Here is a 19,323-nt window from a genome sequence, read left to right on the forward strand (position 1 = left end):
CCATAGTTTGATTCCACATACTGAAATGCTATGGCTAGCATAACGTAGTCCTAGCATATAATCCTGTAGCGAAGCCTGCTCCCTTACAAAGGTGTACACGTGGGGGTGGATTGGTCGACCTAGGGGTAGAGGCCATATCATGTCCATGAGGGACACATATTGCTGTTAGAACATTATTTCCATGATAGGGCACCTTTGAAAACTATGTTGGGGTGTTGGGGAGAGAAAAGGTCGGGAATCACAGGCCAAAAGATAAATATTTCAAATCACGCACCATCTTTCAATGTATTTCACGTAGCTTTTCAGCCAATGTGAAGTGGCTAATGTTTAGATGAACTGTGACAGCCAGTTCTCTGCGGGTGCTCTTGGTCCGAAGCTCAGCATTATGAAGCTGCAGTACATGCTTGACGGCTGCTGCCTTTTGGAATATTAATTGCAGGCACGCTGGCAAGGTCCCGTGTTGCTTGTTTGAAATGCTTCTCTGAGGCTTTCCCTCCTGACCGCACGGCCCTTTCCTCCACATCAAATACCGCTGCAGTGATCTCTCATTATTTTGCTAATTAATCCACGGGAGTCTCTCCCTGGTGAGACGTGCACCACATCAAACGCTCCCTGCTGCCTATTCACTTATAGAATTCTTTTTTCTGTTTTCATTTCCATAATAGCAGCGGCAATTAGAAATAACACACATACATATGGAATGACTGAGTTATGCACACACAGCAAATTTGTCATGTGATCCGATGTGGAATGTTGTGTGCGTATTGAAATAACATATTGACATTCCAATTAATTTGTTTCACTGATGGTGAATGGTTAGTACTGCTAAAATTGGTTCAAAGTATTGATACGTATATTTGTTGCTTTTACCAATAGACAAAACAGCAAAGCATATTTTGTATCATGTCAACTCGTTTTTAGTTTAGAAATGTCCTATAACTTGAGTAGTAACTACAGTAGCTCCTATACTGTCATTCAGTCTTTCGGTAGCTGCTTTACAAGTCCTTTGGTAGTTACTAGTCATCCGGGAGTTCCTTGACTAGTCCATCAGTAGTTCTCTTATTAGTGCTTTGGTCATCACTTTACTACTCAATTGAGAATACAAAGGATACGCAAAGGAACTACCAAAGGACTAGCAAAGGAACTCCTGATTACTAGTAGTAGACTAGTAAAGGAACTACTGAATGACTGGTTAAGAAATGACTCAAAGGAACTACCAAAAGACTAATATAGTAACTCCTGAAAGACTAGTAAAGAAACTACCAAATGATTGGTAAAGAAACGACCCAATGACTCATGAAGGAACTACCAAACGCCTAGTAAAGTAAGTCCCGAAGAAATAATAAGGGAACTCCGGAATGACTCCTAAAGGAACGATCACATGACTAGTAAAGTAACTCCTGATAGACTAGTAAAGGAACTACCGAATGATTGGTAAAGAAACGACCCAATGACTCATGAAGGAACTACCAAACTCCTAGTAAAGTAAGTCCCGAAGGAATAGTAAGGGAACTCCAGAATGATTCGTAAAGGAACGATCACATGACTAGTAAAGTAACTCCTGATAGACTAGTAAAGGAACTACTGAATGACTGGTTAATAAATGACTCCAAGCAACTACTAAAGGACTAATAAAGTAACTCCTGATAGACTAGTAAAGGAACTACTGAATGACTGGTTAAGAAATGACTCCAAGGAACTACCAAAGGACTAACATAGTAACTCCTGATAGACTAGTTAAGGAACTACCGAATGATTGGGAAAGAATCGACTCAATGACTCATGAAGGAACTACCAAACGCCTAGTAAAGTAAGTCCCGAAGGAATGGTAAGGGAACTCCAGAATGACTCAAAGGAACTACCAAAGGACTAGTAAAGTAACTCCTGATTGACTAGTAAAGGAACTACAGAATGACTGGTAAAGAAACAACCCAATGACTGATAAAGGAACTACCAAAGGCCTACTAAAGTCCTGAAGGAATGGTAAGGGAACTCCAGAATGACACGTAAAGGAAATGGCGAATGACTCGTAAAGGAATTATCACATGACTAGTAAAGTAACTCTTTAAAGGTGACCTATTATGCTCATTTCCAGCACTTTGTATTGAGCTTTGTATGCGATAACCCGTATAGAAAGCTTTCAAGATCTTGCAGACTCTGCACCTCTTCATGCAGTTTTCCCATGGATTTCCTGCCCCGCTCCCAAACCATCTGTCATTTACTCCAACCCTGACCCTCCTCCAGGTAAAGCCTCCGGCCGAGCCTGTGATTGGTCACACTCCCAAACGCTCCCGAGGATTTCCGGATGGTATATAGCCGTTTCCCCACCAAGACGTGTCCACGCCACCAGACGTCGAAGCCCCGTCAAACATTCAGATAGACCCACTTGTACTGTCCCCTGTTCACAAAGGGGTCCCGTGTGAAGTGCCGTTGGCAGATGAGAATGGAATATTTTCCCTTGTTGGCCGGGAATCAGAAACTCCAACCACTTCTGGCTGATGCTTGCCTCTTGGGGAAAGCTAAACAAAATTAGCTTTTTATACGCGATCAATCATTTCCTGGGAGCCATTGCTAACACGGGGAAAAGAGCTAAACAGGGGGCAGGCCTAGAGCTAAAACTCTTAAAAAACTCTACAAAACAGGGAGTGCAGTTCCATCTGAAACTGCTTTCAGGTCTCCCTTCCAAATGGGCAAACCTCCATTATCTGACGCGTTGGCATCGTTTTAACACCACAATACAACATTGTAACAATATTCATAGGTCCGAAAAGACGACCTTGATAATTCCTTTACAAGTCATTCGGTAGTTCCTTTACTAGTCATTCTGTAGTTTCTTTACTAGTCCTTTGCTAGTTCCTTTACTAGTCATTCAGGGAGCCTTTACCAGTTACTTTACTCCTCCTTTGGGAGTTACTGGACTAGCCATTCGGTTATTCTTTACCAGTCATTCTGTACTTCCTTTACTAATCCCATCAGTAGTTCCTTTACTAGTCCTCCTTGAATTCTTTTACCAGTAATTTGGTAGCTCCTTTAATAGTCAAACAGGCGTTACTTTACTAGTCCTTCAGTAGTTCCTTTATGAGTCATTGGGTCTATTTTTACTCGTGCTTTAGTAGTTCCTTCACTAGTCCATTCAGGGGTTACTTTACTAGTAACTTTTACTAGTCATTCTAGGGAGCCTTTACCAGTTACCTTACTACTTCTTCAGGAGTTACTGGACTAGCCATACAGTCCTTCTTTACCAGTCATTCGGTACTTCCTTTACTAATCCCATCAGTAGTTCCTTTACTAGTCCTCCTGGAATTCTTTTACCAATAATTTGCTAGCTCCTTTAATAGTCAAACGGGTCTTACTTTACTAGTCCTTCAGTAGTTCCTTTGAGTCACTGAGTCGTTTTATCAGTCATTTGGAAGTTCCTTAAGTAGCCTGTGCCAAGTTACTTTACTAGTCCTTTGGTAGTTCCCTTGCTTCGTCCTACAGTAGCTCCTTTACCAGTCATTAGGTAGTTAATTTACCAGTACTTCGGTTGTTCCTTTACCAGCTATTCAGTAGTTAATTTACCAGTACTTCGGTTGTTCCTTTACCAGCCATTCAGTCGTTAATTTACCAGTACTTCAGTTGTTCCTTTACCAGCCATTCAGTCGTTAATTTACCAGTACTTCGGTTGTTCCTTTACCAGCCATTCAGTCATTACTTTACGACTCATTCGAAAGTTCCTTCACCATCTTACGAGTTATTTGGTAGTTCCTCTGCTAGTCATGGGGCTGTTGCTTTACCAGTCCTTTGGTAGTTCTTTCCTAGTCCCATCTTGTTCTTTGTAGTGTGTGTGAGTGTGTGTGTGAGTGTGTGTGTGTGCTCAGATGCACAATTGTGTGTGTCAGCTTGAACTGAGTGCCTGTGATGACAGACACAAAGAAAAACACACAAGTCCCACTCTCTGCCTCAAGTTACTCATTTCACACACACACACACACACACACACACACACACAAACACACACAAACACACACATAGAGATGTTTCCATTGCCACTCCGTAGGCTGCACATTCCAACATTCATGAATGCCTCTCTCCTCACATTTGTGACTTATTTGTGCGCCGGCTGATGGCCGCAGTGAGACTTTGTGCAAATATCTGGCGGCCGAGCTGCAGGGACTTCTACGAGAGAGAAAAGAGAGAGAGGCCATTGTTCAGCTCTGTGTGTTTGTGTCAGACATGACGACGGGATGAATAGCTGAAGAACCTGATTGTGAACACTTGTAATGTGAAACGACCACTTTGGGGCTTTTTAACCCATAAGAACCCACAAGCATTTGTGTAAAGTGCTGGGCTAGGCTAGGCTAGGCTAGGCTAGGCTAGGCTATGGTTTACTTGTTTCAAACATGCTTCAACATGGAGTGGTTTTGGTTACATTTGCATAATTCAACATGTCTCAATGTATTTAATTTGACCCCTTTTCCTTATCAATTACCAATAATTCATTCAAACCATATGTTGTTTGCTTACACTTTTCCATTTGAATTGTTCACTTTGAAGGAATTTGTTCTGGAAAAGGAAGAAATAAGGTTCAAATTTTGTAAACAATAATTAAAAAAAGAAATACTAACACATAAAGCAAACTCCAGACCTTAAGGTTGCTGGTTCGATCCTTCATCCTCCCGAGGTCCCAAGACTACACTGACATATCCCGATATCGCATCACCAGTACATGAATGTGGTAACAGCGTCCAGTACAAGCCCAAGTGAAAGTCCACTTCCACTGAGGATAAATAAGGATTAATACTGCTGACCATTGGTGAGTCGTTTGGCCTGTAATTAGGATAAGTTTGGAAAGCAACATGTGTGGGTTTTTTGATTGTAAAAACACAACAAGGCTGTTTTTTTCCACATTCTTATGTATTTGCAGCGGCAGCACCAAAGGGGGAGACGAGGAGGGTAATTGTCTCAAGGTGTGGAGAGAGCTCAGCAGGCTGTTATTGTGCCGCTCTGCTCCCTGCAGTGTGTCATTATAGCGAGTGTTTGTGTGCCCGGCCATGATGTTGAAAGACAGGTACGAGGGGAAAAAGAAAAAAAAGAAAAAAAGAGTGGGTCAGATGTGTGAAGCGGAGCGCAGCTTCCCTTTAACTTGCAAATAATAACACAAATAAATGTATTCACTCTGGGGGGAGGAAAGAATCACAAACAAAAATAAGAATTATTATTGTGTACAAAGCCAAAGGCATGACATGTTTGGGAGAGTGCACATGTGCGTGTGCATGTGTGTGTGTGTGTGTGTGTGTGTGTGTATGTGTGTGTTGTAGCCCCAGTGGGGGTTTCTTCTGGAGTTCATCCCTCTTGAAGGAGGGAAGGAAAGGGAGGAGTGGAGGGAGGAGAGTGAAGCTGTCTAGTATACAAACTATTCACACTGCAGGCCCGCATGTGTCGCTTCACACACACACACACACACACACACACACTCCAATAAGCTGCTAACTTAATCCATTCGGACCTGATTGAAGGAATTGAATGAGTTAGCCAAACACAAAGACGTGACTTCAGTGTGCAGCACATCGGAAAATACATGAAACATGTTTTTATTCCTGCAAGAAAACATGGAATATGACTTCTAGTAAGGTGGAGAATATGAACCAAAATGGGTTCTTGGAAAGATTTTCTTGTATTATACGTTATGTTCTGGTATTTTTGGACTTTGAAGTTAATCTTGCCTGGGTATCAGTTTTGATTTAAGACAATATTATATTATTATGATGAATATGAATAATTGTTATTATTTTGGACTTCCAGAATGCTTTTTAAGATACATTCAAATGTTTAACAGGAGTTCATTTTAAACCGAGTATTGCATTCTTTATAGTTGAATTATTTTATATATTATTTCTTGTATATTTTCTTTATATTTAATATTTCTATTTTAAAGTTTCTATATAAGTGTGTATTTTTTTTTAATATGGTAGTAATATGGTAGTAATATCATATTCTGTCACATTTTTGTAAGTTTGTGGTCTACCTAGACTTGAAGAAACAAGATGATGCCGGATGAATTAGGATTGAAATTAGGATGGTTTCTCTGAAGCGGATTCAATCGAGTTCCCCGAGCCACGGTTGTCCAACGTGTGTACGGTGAAGAGGACATCATCATCATTTGGCTTTTCGGTACGCCTCGCTGTTTTCCTCCCGACCGTTTTTTGTTTGTGTTTGGACCAAAGCCAGCATTTCTTTCTGAAGTCACTGCATAAAAATGAAAGCCAAGTCAAGAAGAATATTTCAAATGAAAGCACGCTGGTTTGCCTTGAAAGATGAAATAGGAGTCTGGAGAAGGTTGAAGGAGTGGATTGGGAGGGAAAGTGAGGGGTTTTCGGCGCGGCCAATCACACACCTCGGCTCCTCCCGGACCCCGCCCCTCCCCTCTGTGCTCATGCGGTTGGAGAGCGAGAGGCCCAGAGAGCTGGCGAGAGGGGAACTGAGATCAGTTACACAGAGCTGAGGCACCAACAAGTGACCCGAGAGCAGAAAGGAGGAGGAGCGCTGAAGAGTGAACACTTTGGAGGCATGTTTGACTGCATGGAGGCTCTGGGGCTGGCCCCCCGGCCACGCTACGATGTGTCTGCACAGGGCTCCTGCATGCTGGCCAAGGCCCCGCCGTTCTTCTCCAGCCTGGACCCTTTTGCCTGGGCCGGGACTGGCAGCCTCCAGTGTGAGTACACTCTGTGGTGCCACCTCATTCTGTCCATCACACCCATTGTGTGTATATGTGTGTGTGTGTGTGTGTGTGCGCTTATCAGGGCAGCCGCTTGTGTGTTATCACGGCGCTCTCTGCACAGGAAGAGGCAGATTCCTCTGGATGCTCTGTGCCCGTTCTCACCCCGCCGTCCGTTTGTTTGTGTGCTTAGCGGGGGCTTTGTGAGCGCGCGTTTATACATCATCGTGTTTGTTTTCTTTATGAATGACTTCACATGATTGACAGCCGCTTTCAACAATGCAGGACCTGACCTGGCAGCTGTAGTCCACAAAACAATGTCTCCACAGAAACAAGCTTTGACAGATTGAAGGCCGGCAGGCCTTGAAGTCACGCTGTTGTGATTTTCCTATGAGAAAGTCATGCACGCGTTTGACTTTCGGCACTTTAACAATGCTAAGATCATCACGGCCGCACATTATCACACTTTTGCCTCTGTGGTTTGTGGTCTTTGAACCATTTGGAGTGGACGCAGGGCTTTGGACGCTCTTGAAAGCGAGCGGTCCAAATCTGCAAATCTGTCCAAGTGTTGGGGCCCGAGCCCAAATTTGGAATGACAATTTTTTTTAGGCTTACAGACATTTGCCTTTAAAATAATCATCAAAAAACACTTGGGTCATAGCTTGACTCCAAACCTAAGCCCATTTCAATACTACAAACACGAGTACATGACACAGGGTTTTATACGGTTGGTGGAAATGTCCACTCCTGGTCACAGTCGGTCATTAGGTCACTAGCACCAATGCTTCCTGACACTCTCGCTCATGGGTATCCAAAGTGCGGTTCAAGGGCTATTTGGAGCCTGTGGCACATTCAAAAAAATTGAATTTGACAAAAAAGACTAAAATCTAAATATTAAAAAAAAAAATGTAATTTAGTAGCATAATGTTGACATATTAAAGAAGATTTTTTAATATTCTGAAAAGAAACAAAGCAACAAATAAAGTTTTCATTTTTGGAAAATTGGGTTGCGGAAAAAGTAAGTACGTTTTGCTACGTTCCACGCGAGAAGAAATGATAACCTGCTACCCCAAAAAGTAATAATACCATTCTTCTCAACAAGAGAGGAGAAATACGACCCTGAATTGCGAACCATCAACATCAATATGTATACGTATGTATACATATACAGTCATGGAAAACACGATGAGACCACTTTGGTTCTTCAGTTTCTTCTTCTTTTGGTACAACTAAAGGTTTTTTTTGCTTGTTTGCCACCTTTAAATGTTTCAGATCATCAACAAATGTACATATTAGCCAATGACAACACAACTGAACACAAAATGCAGTTTTGAAATGAATCTCTCTATTAGGGATGTTCCCTAATAATAAATATTATAATAAAAAAAATAATAAAACAAATAAAAAGCTAATAACTGGTTGGGCCACCCTTAGCAGCAACAACTGCAATCAAGCGTTTGCGATAACTTCCAGCATGAAGCCTTTTTAAAGTCATGCCACAGCATCTCAATAGGATTGAGGTCAGGACTTGGACTCGGCCACTCCAAAGTCTTTATTTGGTTTTTCTTCAGCCATTCCGAGGTGGACTCGCTGGCGTGTTTTTGGATCATTGTCCTGCTGCAGAACCCAAGGTGGTTTGGGGCTTGAGGTCACCAACAGATTATCATAGCAAGTCTTCCAGGTCGTTAAGCAGCCCCAGACCATCACACTACCACCACCATATTTTACTGTCGGTATGATATCAGACCACAAAGTATTGTCCAAAAGGTCTTGGGGGTCATCAAGATATTTTCTGGCAAAACAGAGATGAGCCTCAATTTTCTTTTTGTTTTCTTCAGTACCAAAGACGTGTTTATTTATACAGTTTTATAAACCCAAAGGCCCAATCCCAACACTGAGATGCTAAAAGAGGTCATTTTAACACATACAAACGACCACTGGGTGGTGGAAGTGCATTGGATAAGAGCTCAGTAGAGATCATGTGGATGGAAAAGCCACACATGACAGGAAGAAGGACGTGGGAAAGCATGGAGAAGTGTAGCATGTAGAAGGTTACGCATTGTAGACAAACGTCAATGCATGCACACGTGCACACGAGCACACGAGCACATACACGGTTTAGCTCAAAATTTGAAAAACGTACCTATGTTTGACCGCTGATTATGAAAGAATGGAAAGGTAGAACTTTTCCATTCTTTTATAGTCATGTTCCATGTTTACATAACCATTGAACACAATATTCTGTGTGCCTTGAAAGATCAGTCAAAATCATCTAAAATAGCTGATACTACGGGGTTGTCTTTTGAAAAAGGGCTGGAAATAAAAAAATGTCATATAAAAAGTGCATTGTGTTGTCACCAACTAATATTTTAATGTATTTGGTGATCTGAAACATTTAAGTGTGACAAAAATAAGAAATCAGAAAGGGGGAAAACACTTTTCACATGACTGTATTTTGGGAATAAAGTCATAATATTATGAAAGAACGTTTTTCCATTATTTTCAAAGAAAGTTGAAATATTTAAAAAAAATATGCTGTCTGCGTGACAAGCGGTTCAAGATGAAAATATGATATGCAAAGACCAGAACAGTAATATTTTTCTAAAAACTTTTTTTCCTGTAAAATTGATGCAAAACCCTGAAGTGGGTTTTTACAAGCACAAGAAACAAAATGGGACCAGCGTGTCTTACCGTACCAGTTTTCCTTATTACATGTACGATTGGGTATTGTTTCCATATTATCCATATTATTCCATATATCACATAAAATCCACAACAAATTGTGTGCAAAAAGTGCATTCAAAATCCAAAAGATTGAACAGTATTTTAAGTGCATGCACAATTGGAGCAGAAATCGATCTGATTGGCCATCTGATTGTGCCAATGTCTACCAGCGTAACAACCAGCAAAATGACCTGCTTGTGTTGTGTGACGACGTTCTGAATTTCGAGTTTGCGAAAGCACTGCGGCGTTAGCGGTGGCTCATGGGGCTCATGTGTGGACAGCAACGGGAAACCAAATGTAAGTCTTTTTTCGCTGGTAGCAACCCGCTCAGTTACGGCGGGTCGCTACCAGCTAACAATGACTTACACTTGGCACTTCCTGCCCTTGATATGGATATGAATACAAATGATGGTTTTGATCGGCGGATGACAGACAACCGCTAAGGCAACAAAAACGTGTATCGACTTGTCAAACTTGGAGCGTATTTACGGCATTAGGAGGGTCGGCCATCGAGCATTGCCAAGTCCATAGCGTTGCCTAACGATGACGGACGAGCGGCCGCCTTGACAAACACCACAGCGAGGCCTGTTTGGACTCGCTCACGTAGGAGCTTCCCAGATGTCAGCCTCAGGGCGCACTCGTGCTCAGCGCACTCGTACCGTGCCTGGGCCCGCTTTCCACCTAAAGCACGGCACGCTTGGCGAGTAGGAACGGTCTAAACCACAATAGCAATGTACAGCATAAGTCATAGAAGGACGCGTTCTTAATGATTAACCACACCATTCATCATGGAAATAAAATACCAAAACTCCAAATCATCAAACCGTCACATTCCACAGTGGAAGTCATCAGAATGGCTGGAAATAATCCACAAAGTACAAGCAAATAGCAGTAAAATGGCAGAATTAGAAGCGATAGAACAAAAGATTTGCTGGTAATTCACGTTCAGCTCGTTGGGCTTTTTTTTCAAACAAACAAAAGTGATCAACCGGAAGAGTCCCGGAATAACCTGTTTGTCTATTTGAAGAGAAACGCTGACTCACCTGTGTCATTCATACCTTTAGACTCCATACAGTTACAGTATGCTGCATGCTATTATTATTATTATTAATAACACCACCATGATGCTACTAGTTACTATTCTAAACGTTTGTTTTCTCGTACTGTTAGTAAACTTCACTGCTCTCTGCTAGAGTGTCACGTCTCTCTTCTGGGTGGAATGAAACATTTATGATCATTTATGGATGTATCATAGATGGGGGGAGGGGGGGGGCTCACTGGAATGCTTTTGAAGCAAATAGCTTTTATATGACATCATCTAGTCATAAACCTTCCAAAAGAATTTGCTGTCAGACATTTCATTGAGAGCTAAGGCATTGTCTGACATTGCTCGAGAAGGTGACAAAAATAAGTTAATTTTCAATTTATTCATGTTAGTTTTCTCAGACAAAAAAAAGGTGATCAATGTGACAAAACACATTCCTGCGGCTATAAATTCAATTGTGTATTTTTAATATTGGGGCTAATATTCACTGGAAAATCCTGAATGCTAACAAGATTTGTATTTATTTGTTTAATATGTGACACTCATACTTGATGGACATTTATGTACATTAATACGTACCTCATTTTCTATTTGTTGATCATTTTGGCAGCTTGTGGCTTTCTTTTTTTTCCAATTCTAATACTGGACTTTTAGACTGGACAGCCATACCAAGTTTCAGGCGACACTACCAAATAGTCAGTCATGCCTTTTTTGGATTTGAACTCTTTAAAGGAGAACTGCACCTTTTTTTTATTTTGCTCATCATTCCCAATCTTTATGTGAAACATGAACACATATTTATTTCCCTTTTCTGTGTATTCTAATGTGAGAAAATGAGTTAATATGAGCTAGCTACCAACGGATGTCATGGTAAATACCTATTTTGACGCTAAAGCCCTCACATAAAAAGAAAAACTCCAAAAACAAAAACACCAAAATTGGTCCATGTACATAACTGGCTTGTATATTAATCAACTACAGCGATATTATTATTGTAGCGGCTAACATGAAAAATTATTTTTATCTGGTGGATTAACAAGACTCAACAAGATGCTGGTTTGCCGTCAGCATTTTTTACCGGAAGACTGGAGCACACGTCTTGTGCTGGAAGACACAGCCATCCCAAGGACAGGTAAGTGATGTCGGCAAAATACGGCAAAATACTGCAACTATTCCATGTTATCATGAGTGTACATGTTAATGCATGATCACAGCATGGACATCAAACCATGTTGTTCGAGGTTTTCATCCCAATCCCAATGACAGCATTGTAAGATAGCTCCTATTAACTTGTTTTCTCGTGTTATTATGCACAGAAAAGGGAAAGAAATATGTGTTCATGTTTCACACAAGGATTGTTAATGATGGGCAAAATTAAAAAAAAAAGTGCAGTTCCCCTTTAAATGCCAGTTTAATCATTTGAAATATGCTTTTTTTAAGTCCTAAAAAGACTTCAAAATGAATTCCTTTTCAAATAACTAGTATAAGGCTGGTTTGATTTGGTGCTGTTTGGAATCTTGGGTACATCAAAGATGGTGTCAGAATGGTGGTGATTATGTACAGCGGTTAGCATGTTGGCCACGCAGTCGGGAGGTCGGGAAGATCTGGGTGAACCCCGAATCTCCCCTCGGCCAGCTCTGTGTGGCGTTTGGATGTTCTCCCTGTACATGCGTACTCCGGTTTCCTCCCACATTCCAAAAACATGCTAGGTTAATTGGCCACTCCAAATTGTCCATAGGTATGAATGTGAGTGTGAATGGTTGTTTGTCTATATGTGCCCTGTGATTGGCTGGCCACCAGTCCAGGGTGGGGTAGGCACAACCCCAGTGAGGATAAGCAGCATAGATGATGGATGGCAAAATTGATATGATTGCATTTGAACTTTTTGATGTCGTGCCTCTGGGCACTTTGGTAGCGAAACATTTACTTGGAAAAATTGTTTTCAAATCACCGTCCAGCACATGAATTTCTTTATGTTGTGGAAAAATGAATGTGATGTTTTCTAATGAGTCCAACATTGTTGAAGGTGCTCGTCAAATGGATGGGGGTAACGACGCATAACACCAACCGTACTCATGGTGTCACATAAAGAACCAAGAGAAGAGATAAAAGAAAGTAAATCCACACAAGGCAACGACCCATACTACATGGAATGACAAAAAAACAAATTACACAACATTAAATATGTAATATTAACAACTTTTTCCAAAGCTTGCTGGGAAGCGTACGTGTATGTGCAGATTTCAAGTTTTGTTGAAATAAAATAGCGTTTTTAGAATGGGGTACATTGTTACCGTTACTAAACTTTTTTTTTTCAAATTCAGTATTTGATATGATTGACGAATCTTACATAAATGTACAATACATAATCTTGCATAAGACAAGTTATTAAACACTCCATCCTGAGTTTTATGATGTAGAAACGATGTCAAATAAAATTTAGTCCAGCCTAAACGCATTTTTCTTAGGGGGAAAAAAAAGGTCTCGTTGACTTCCACGTTATCAAGTACGATGTTGTCCCGCTTTTCATGCGCTTCGGCCTTCCCCCTGCCCCCGCTCCGCTCATCACCGTCTTCGCCAAAAAGAGACTTCCGTAAAGGTAAAAGGGATGTTACATGTTCATTTAGCCATTTCATTTCTACATTCTCAATTATTACACATTTTATATGTAGAATATATATTTATTATAATAAAATGTGTCTTGTGTGTGATTTCCTATGGGAGAAATTGATTTGTGTTTCCATGGAGCTTTTCGGAATGGATGGAAAAAAGTAGATTCATAAACTTTATATCTGGATCACTGGCTGCAGATAGTGTATGTTTCTCGTCGATGTGTGTGTATGTGTGTGTGTGTGTGTGCGCGCCTTCCTACGCATGAACGTGAGAGGACATTAGAAAGAAGTAGACGCCCCACACACCCTTTCCATGAGTGTGTGGTATCAGGAGTGTGTGTCCCTCCTCCTCTCTAATGTCATCCTCGCAGACCCACGGCTCAGCTTACACGCCTCGTGTTGTGTAACCTGCAGCTCTTTAATGAAGCCATTAGAATTAGAAAAGGTCTCAATTAAGAGATTAGCAGGCATGGGGTGGGGGGGGGTATGAAAGAGGAGGAGAGGGTTTGAATTTGGTTTTGGGATTATCCCCACACCACCCTGACACCCCCACCACGCTGGTTGACTTCTTATATGATGGTGTTTTAGGCCCATGGGGGGGGGGGGTATGCTAGTCCAGATGGGAAGAGATGATCAAGCACCCACCATGCCATTCACACGCAATGTACTCAACTTCTAGCATGACTGTAATGCGATTGGTCCTCGCTGGTTATTATGATTCATAACTGACACGTTGCATAAAGAAATGAAACACAAACATTCTAAATAATCCAAAAGTCAAACTGACAGCACATTTCTTACACACTCAAGACGTGTCATTTAATTCATGCGATTGCTCCTCGATAGTGTCAATGATATCTGACACAATACAATACAAAGTCATTTAACTGGTCATCTTTACAATTAGAGCAAGGGTGTGTGTGTGTGTGTATATATCTAAATATATATATACATGTGTGTGTGTGTGTGTGTGTATATATATATATATATATATAAACCATATATATATATATGTATGTATATGTATATATATATGTGTGTGTGTATATATATATATATATATATATATATATATATATATATATGATACCTTATATATATACACATATACACACGTGTTGCTTTCCAAAACATGAAAATGGCCAAGTTGCATCCTTTTATTCTTCACTATGTGTCCCTCATCGGGAAAAGCATTTGGACACTGGTGAGTTCCAGTAATGGGAAGGGAATCAACCTTCTTTGTTTATTTGTTTTTAGCAGCATGAAGCTTGCATCGATAATTGCGTGTTGCAGGCCCATAAATGAGAAATCAATCAGGGCGAAATGAGAAGAGGTGAAGGTTGCTACGCGGCACGTCCAGTTTGATTTCAGTCTCAAGTCTAAAGTGAAATGATTCCCCTCGTGGGACGTTTCCAGCCATGTTGCTGCAATCCGCCTCACATCCAAGGGCGTTGTTCACCAGTGTGTGGAGCTTGTCAAGTTGAAGTATTTGTCCAGGATTTCTGGTGAGCTTGTGCAAACGTGTGTGTGTTTTTTTTATGGAGTCGTCTTCAGGACAGCAGCCTGGTTTCACAGGCTTTGCTTTAAGAGGCGCTACCAATGACAGGAAGGACTCCTCCTCCTGCCAAGGCAGGAAGGCAGGAGAAGACGAGGGGGGGGGGGGGGCAGGAGGGAGAAGAGGGTTGTTATGGAGGGCTACGGGTGGATAGAGGGGAGTGGGTGGTGGGGGGCTGGCGCTGGTATTGAACTTAGAACAGCTGATGAAAGGGATTGTCACTCACATCTCCCCCATCTCCTCCCTGCTGTTGTGGTAATTACTCACTCAGCATATTTGCGGTCAACCCCCCTTCACCCCCCACCCCTTCCACACACACACACACTCTTGGTGAATCCTAACAAAGTAACTTGAAGCACTTGATCGTGACAATCCACTGAAAGTGGACAGACGTTTGCATCTCCAAACCAGCAGCATCGCACAAACCATGCAGGCGAGCCACCCATGCCCCCCCCCACACACACACACACATTCACATGTGCACGTACATTCCACGTGGTGCTGCTGAACATTTATGGAGCCAGAATTGATGTAAGAACTGCAACTTTCATATTACTGCAATAACACAACATAGTGGGTATTTTTAAAAGTGAAAAAAGAAGTACAACACTCAGCCAATTGTGTATATGTTTACCTATTAATTTCATATATAGTTAGTATATATTTGTGCAGACAGTAACATCTGTATGGTATATCTACAACTACATGTATAGTTGGAATCTAACAAGAAAAAGTTGTCATTTCATTGGAGTATTATTTCATGGAATATTATGAGGAAAACAAACATCATTTAGTTGCATACAGTTCATATATTACAGAAAAAAGATGTTACTTTAAGTTATATTTTTTGGAATGTGAAAAAGTTCAAATGTTATGAAAATGAAGTCAAAATATTATAGGAATAAAGTCATAATTACAAGAAGAAAGTTGAACTAGTTGTCCGATGAGGTTCATTTGGTTTAGCATTCACGCATTCTAAAAAGACCAGAGATTATTTTTCATACCTGTACGGTCGTTATGCTGCCCGCATGCAGGTATGAACTATCTCTGGTCGGTAAAAAAGAACTTCAGAAAATTGAAATAGTTGCACATTTTTTTTAAAGCAGAAATAGAAAAAAGGTGCATTTTACGAGAATAAAGTCAAAATATCAAAGTCATATTCTACTTGTAATATTATAAAAAAATAACATCCTTCTGGCAGCATAGGGTTGAAATATAAAAAACAATACATTATTTTTAAAAATTTAATATTATAGGAACGTAATAATGTAACAAAAATAAAATATAAAATATGGGGATGAAGTCAGGAAAAATAATGTTGAACCATTCAAGGAAAAATATGTTTTTTTTTAATATTTCAAATATGTGCTTCTAAAATGACATTATATCCCTCATATAATATTACAATTGGCCACTCCAAATTGTCCATAGGTATGAATGTGAGTGTGAATGGTTGTTTGTCTATATGTGCCCTGTGATTGGCTGGCCACCAGTCCAGGGTGTACCCCGCCTCTCGCCCGAAGACAGCTGGGATAGGCTCCAGCACGCCCGCGACCCTCGTGAGGATAAGCGGTAGAATATGAATGAATATAATATTACAAGTTTATTGTAACAAAAATGTTGACTTTTTTTCCCCATGGAATATGACTGGGTTCTCGTAACATTTAACTTTTTCCGCAAACTCTTTTGTACTATTTAAAGCTTATTTTTTATTTTTAATATATTTATATTTTATATTTATATATTTATATTTAATTTATTTATTATTTATATATTTATATTTTATTTATTTATTTTATTTATTATTTAATATTTTATTTATTTATTTTTTCAAATGACAACATAATATTTTTCCTCATAATATGACATTATTCTGGTTTTCATGTTAAATAATTCTATTTGTAGACTGTGCCACGGGTGATTAAAAAAGCAGCCGTGATCCACACTTTGGACAACACTGTCTTAAGAGTGTCACCCAAGTGTGACGCTATGTGCCCCCCCCCCCCCCCCCCAGGCCAACATCTAGTTGTGTGATGTGCCATGTTGGAAGGTGAAGTGGAGCTGCATGCCATATGTCACTGTGTCACACAGACACAAGCAATAAAATAAAAAAGCAGCCACATGCTGCTGTGTGTGTGTGTGTGTGTGTGCGTGTGTGTGTGTGTGAGTGAGAGAGACACATGACATCAGTCTTGGCCTTTGATTGTCTTGGACTTGTGAACAGATCTCTGGCAGATTGGTCAAGTGCGACTGAGACTCGGGCGGCGCCAAATGGGCAGGCTGCTTTTCAGATGTCATCTAAGCGTGAACTCCAAGGCCAAACTGGGATGTTGTTGTTGTGGTATGGAATTGTGGGCGACAGGAAGTGGCAGTTCTTGTGGAATAACCGTATTGCCATGGAGCTGACACTCAAGACGGGATACAGCAGAATGCACAAAACACACAAAAATCCTTGTTTATTGCCGTGCCGCCAAGTACAATTTCTTATTTATAAGTTTTTGGTAGTTAGAGCATATTTCTCAATACACTTTTGAACACTATTAGAGCCCTCTAGACATGAAGTAACACCCCTATAGTCAACTTGACACTCCTAATACCCTTTTCCTGACAAGGGTCACGGGGTGCTGGAGCCTATCCCAACTGTCTTCGGGCGAGAGGCGGGGTACACCCTGGACTGGTGGCCAGCCAATCACAGGGCACATATAGACAAACAACCATTCACACTCACATTCATACCTATGGACAATTTGGAGTGGCCAATTAACCTAGCATGTTTTTGGAATGTGGGAGGAAACCGGAGTACCCGGAGAAAACCCACGCACGCACGGGGAGAACATGTAAACTCCACACAGAGATGGCCGAGGGTGGAATTGAACCCTGGTCTCCTAGCTGTGAGGTCTACGCTAACCACTCAACCGCCGTGCAGCCTTGTGTCTTGTCTTATATTTGTAATTTACTACGTTTCGCCATTTTAATGCTTGAATATGCATCATTTAGGTCAAAAATATGTAATACTAATATGCAAATTGTTTGACTGATAGTCGGTCGTATTCAACCGCAAAACACCACCATTTATTCATATTTTTGAAGAAACCGTGATCGAGTGAAGCAGAAAAATTCAAAGTCCAAAGTGCTAGTAGTGTACTTCCATAAGTATACTTAGTTCCAGAGTGTACAAATCTTGAATCAAATTATGAATACTTGCACCGTTACAGTCTAGTGGTTAGTGCGCAGACCTCACAGCTAGGAGACCAGGGTTCAATTCCACCCTCGGCCATCTCTGTGTGGAGTTTGCATGTTCTCCCCGTGCATGCGTGGGTTTTCTCCGGGTACTCCGGTTTCCTCCCACATTCCAAAAACATGCTAGGTTAATTGGCCACTCCAAATTGTCCATAGGTATGAATGTGAGTGTGAATGGTTGTTTGTCTATATGTGCCCTGTGATTGGCTGGCCACCAGTCCAAGGTGTACCCCGCCTCTCGCCCGAAGACAGTTCGGACAGGCTCCAGCACCCCCGCGACCCTTGTGAGGAAAAGCGGTAGAAAATGAATGAATGAACGAATGCACCATTACAGCCCTAGTGGTAAGTGTCCATTACTGCACACTCATCGTTCTGAGTGTTTTGAATGCGTACTGTGACATCTGGTACTACGTTGTACCCAACGTGTGGTGTGAGTACACTTGCTGACATGATGAGATGACATGTAAGTAAGTAAGTATGTAAGTATGCAAGTGCTGTGCTGTTGCCAGGATGTTGTGGCTCCAGTAAAGGAGACAATGTTTGAATTGGTCGCTGATTCCCACCAGTCATGTTGTCTCTTGTGGCTCCAACAAAGGTGTGCTGCTGATTGATGTAATGACACACACACACACACACACACAGAGAGAGAGGGGGGGGTGGGGGTTGAGCAGCAGGTTAAGACCAGGTTGCTGTTTCTTCAAGCCCAGCCTCCGAGGCCGAGCTCAGTTCAGGGTGATGACAGGTCTCTGACAGTTTTTGGCTCCTCTCCCTCTTTTTCGTCACGCCAGGTAGCACCCCCCCCACCCACCCCCATCATAGCCTGTCTCTTCCTCAACTCACGTCACGCCTGCTCGCCCTTTTCTCACCACACTCAGACGTGGTTGTCAGTCGCTGGCGCTCTGCTGGCGCCAGATGCGCCTCCACACTTTCAATAGCAGCTTTTTTTTTAACTCTTTGCATTGTTACTATGTCAACACATGTCAGGTGACGGCGTTAGCTCCACCCATACTCACTCACCTGAGTTGGAAAAGACTACAAAGGTAACACCTTGTAAGACAGTGTTTGGCGCACCGTAATGAAACACAATGGAAGCGCTATGTTTTATACACTTCAAGTATCATATACTTTATGTTTCTTTTATTATAGCTTATTTATCTTCACGTTACAAACACCTCAGAGTGCAGTAATCCCTTTCCACTTCGTCCTTCCAATTTCACTCTGTCATGGAAGTATATGAATCAATAAATCGTCATTGATTATTTATCAAAAATGTGCATATTTCAACTCATTTGACGCATTATTTTTGCCTAAATTACACATTTTCAAGCATAAAAATTGATACAAAAATAACAAAAAACAAAAATAAGCCATCCAGAAGACGCATTCAAAGATGTGATATGTAGTATTCTACACTGGTCACTAGGTGTCAGTAAAGTAACTGTAATGTTGG

The 19,323-nt window shown here is 41.2% G+C and overlaps 1 protein-coding gene across 2 annotated transcripts in view; it reads left to right on the forward strand.

The window, feature by feature from the left end:
* LOC131105952 (retinoic acid receptor gamma-A-like) overlaps positions 1 to 19,323 on the forward strand; it is a 49,287-nt gene that overhangs the window by 18,714 nt on the left and 11,250 nt on the right. The window contains exon 1 of one of the 2 annotated variants that reach the window (XM_058054518.2): positions 6,386 to 6,694. The exons of the other annotated variant lie outside the window; for it this stretch is intronic. Coding sequence (XP_057910501.1) covers positions 6,550 to 6,694 — 145 coding nt within the window. The 5' untranslated portion in view covers positions 6,386 to 6,549. Of the gene's footprint in view, positions 1 to 6,385; positions 6,695 to 19,323 lie in introns of those variants that run through there. 2 annotated transcript variants of the gene reach the window in all.

Source organism: Doryrhamphus excisus, linkage group LG18 (genome assembly GCF_037039965.1).
Source record: "Doryrhamphus excisus strain RoL-2023G ecotype Guam linkage group LG18, RoL_Dexc_Guam_v1.1, whole genome shotgun sequence".
NCBI lineage: Eukaryota > Metazoa > Chordata > Actinopteri > Syngnathiformes > Syngnathidae > Doryrhamphus > Doryrhamphus excisus.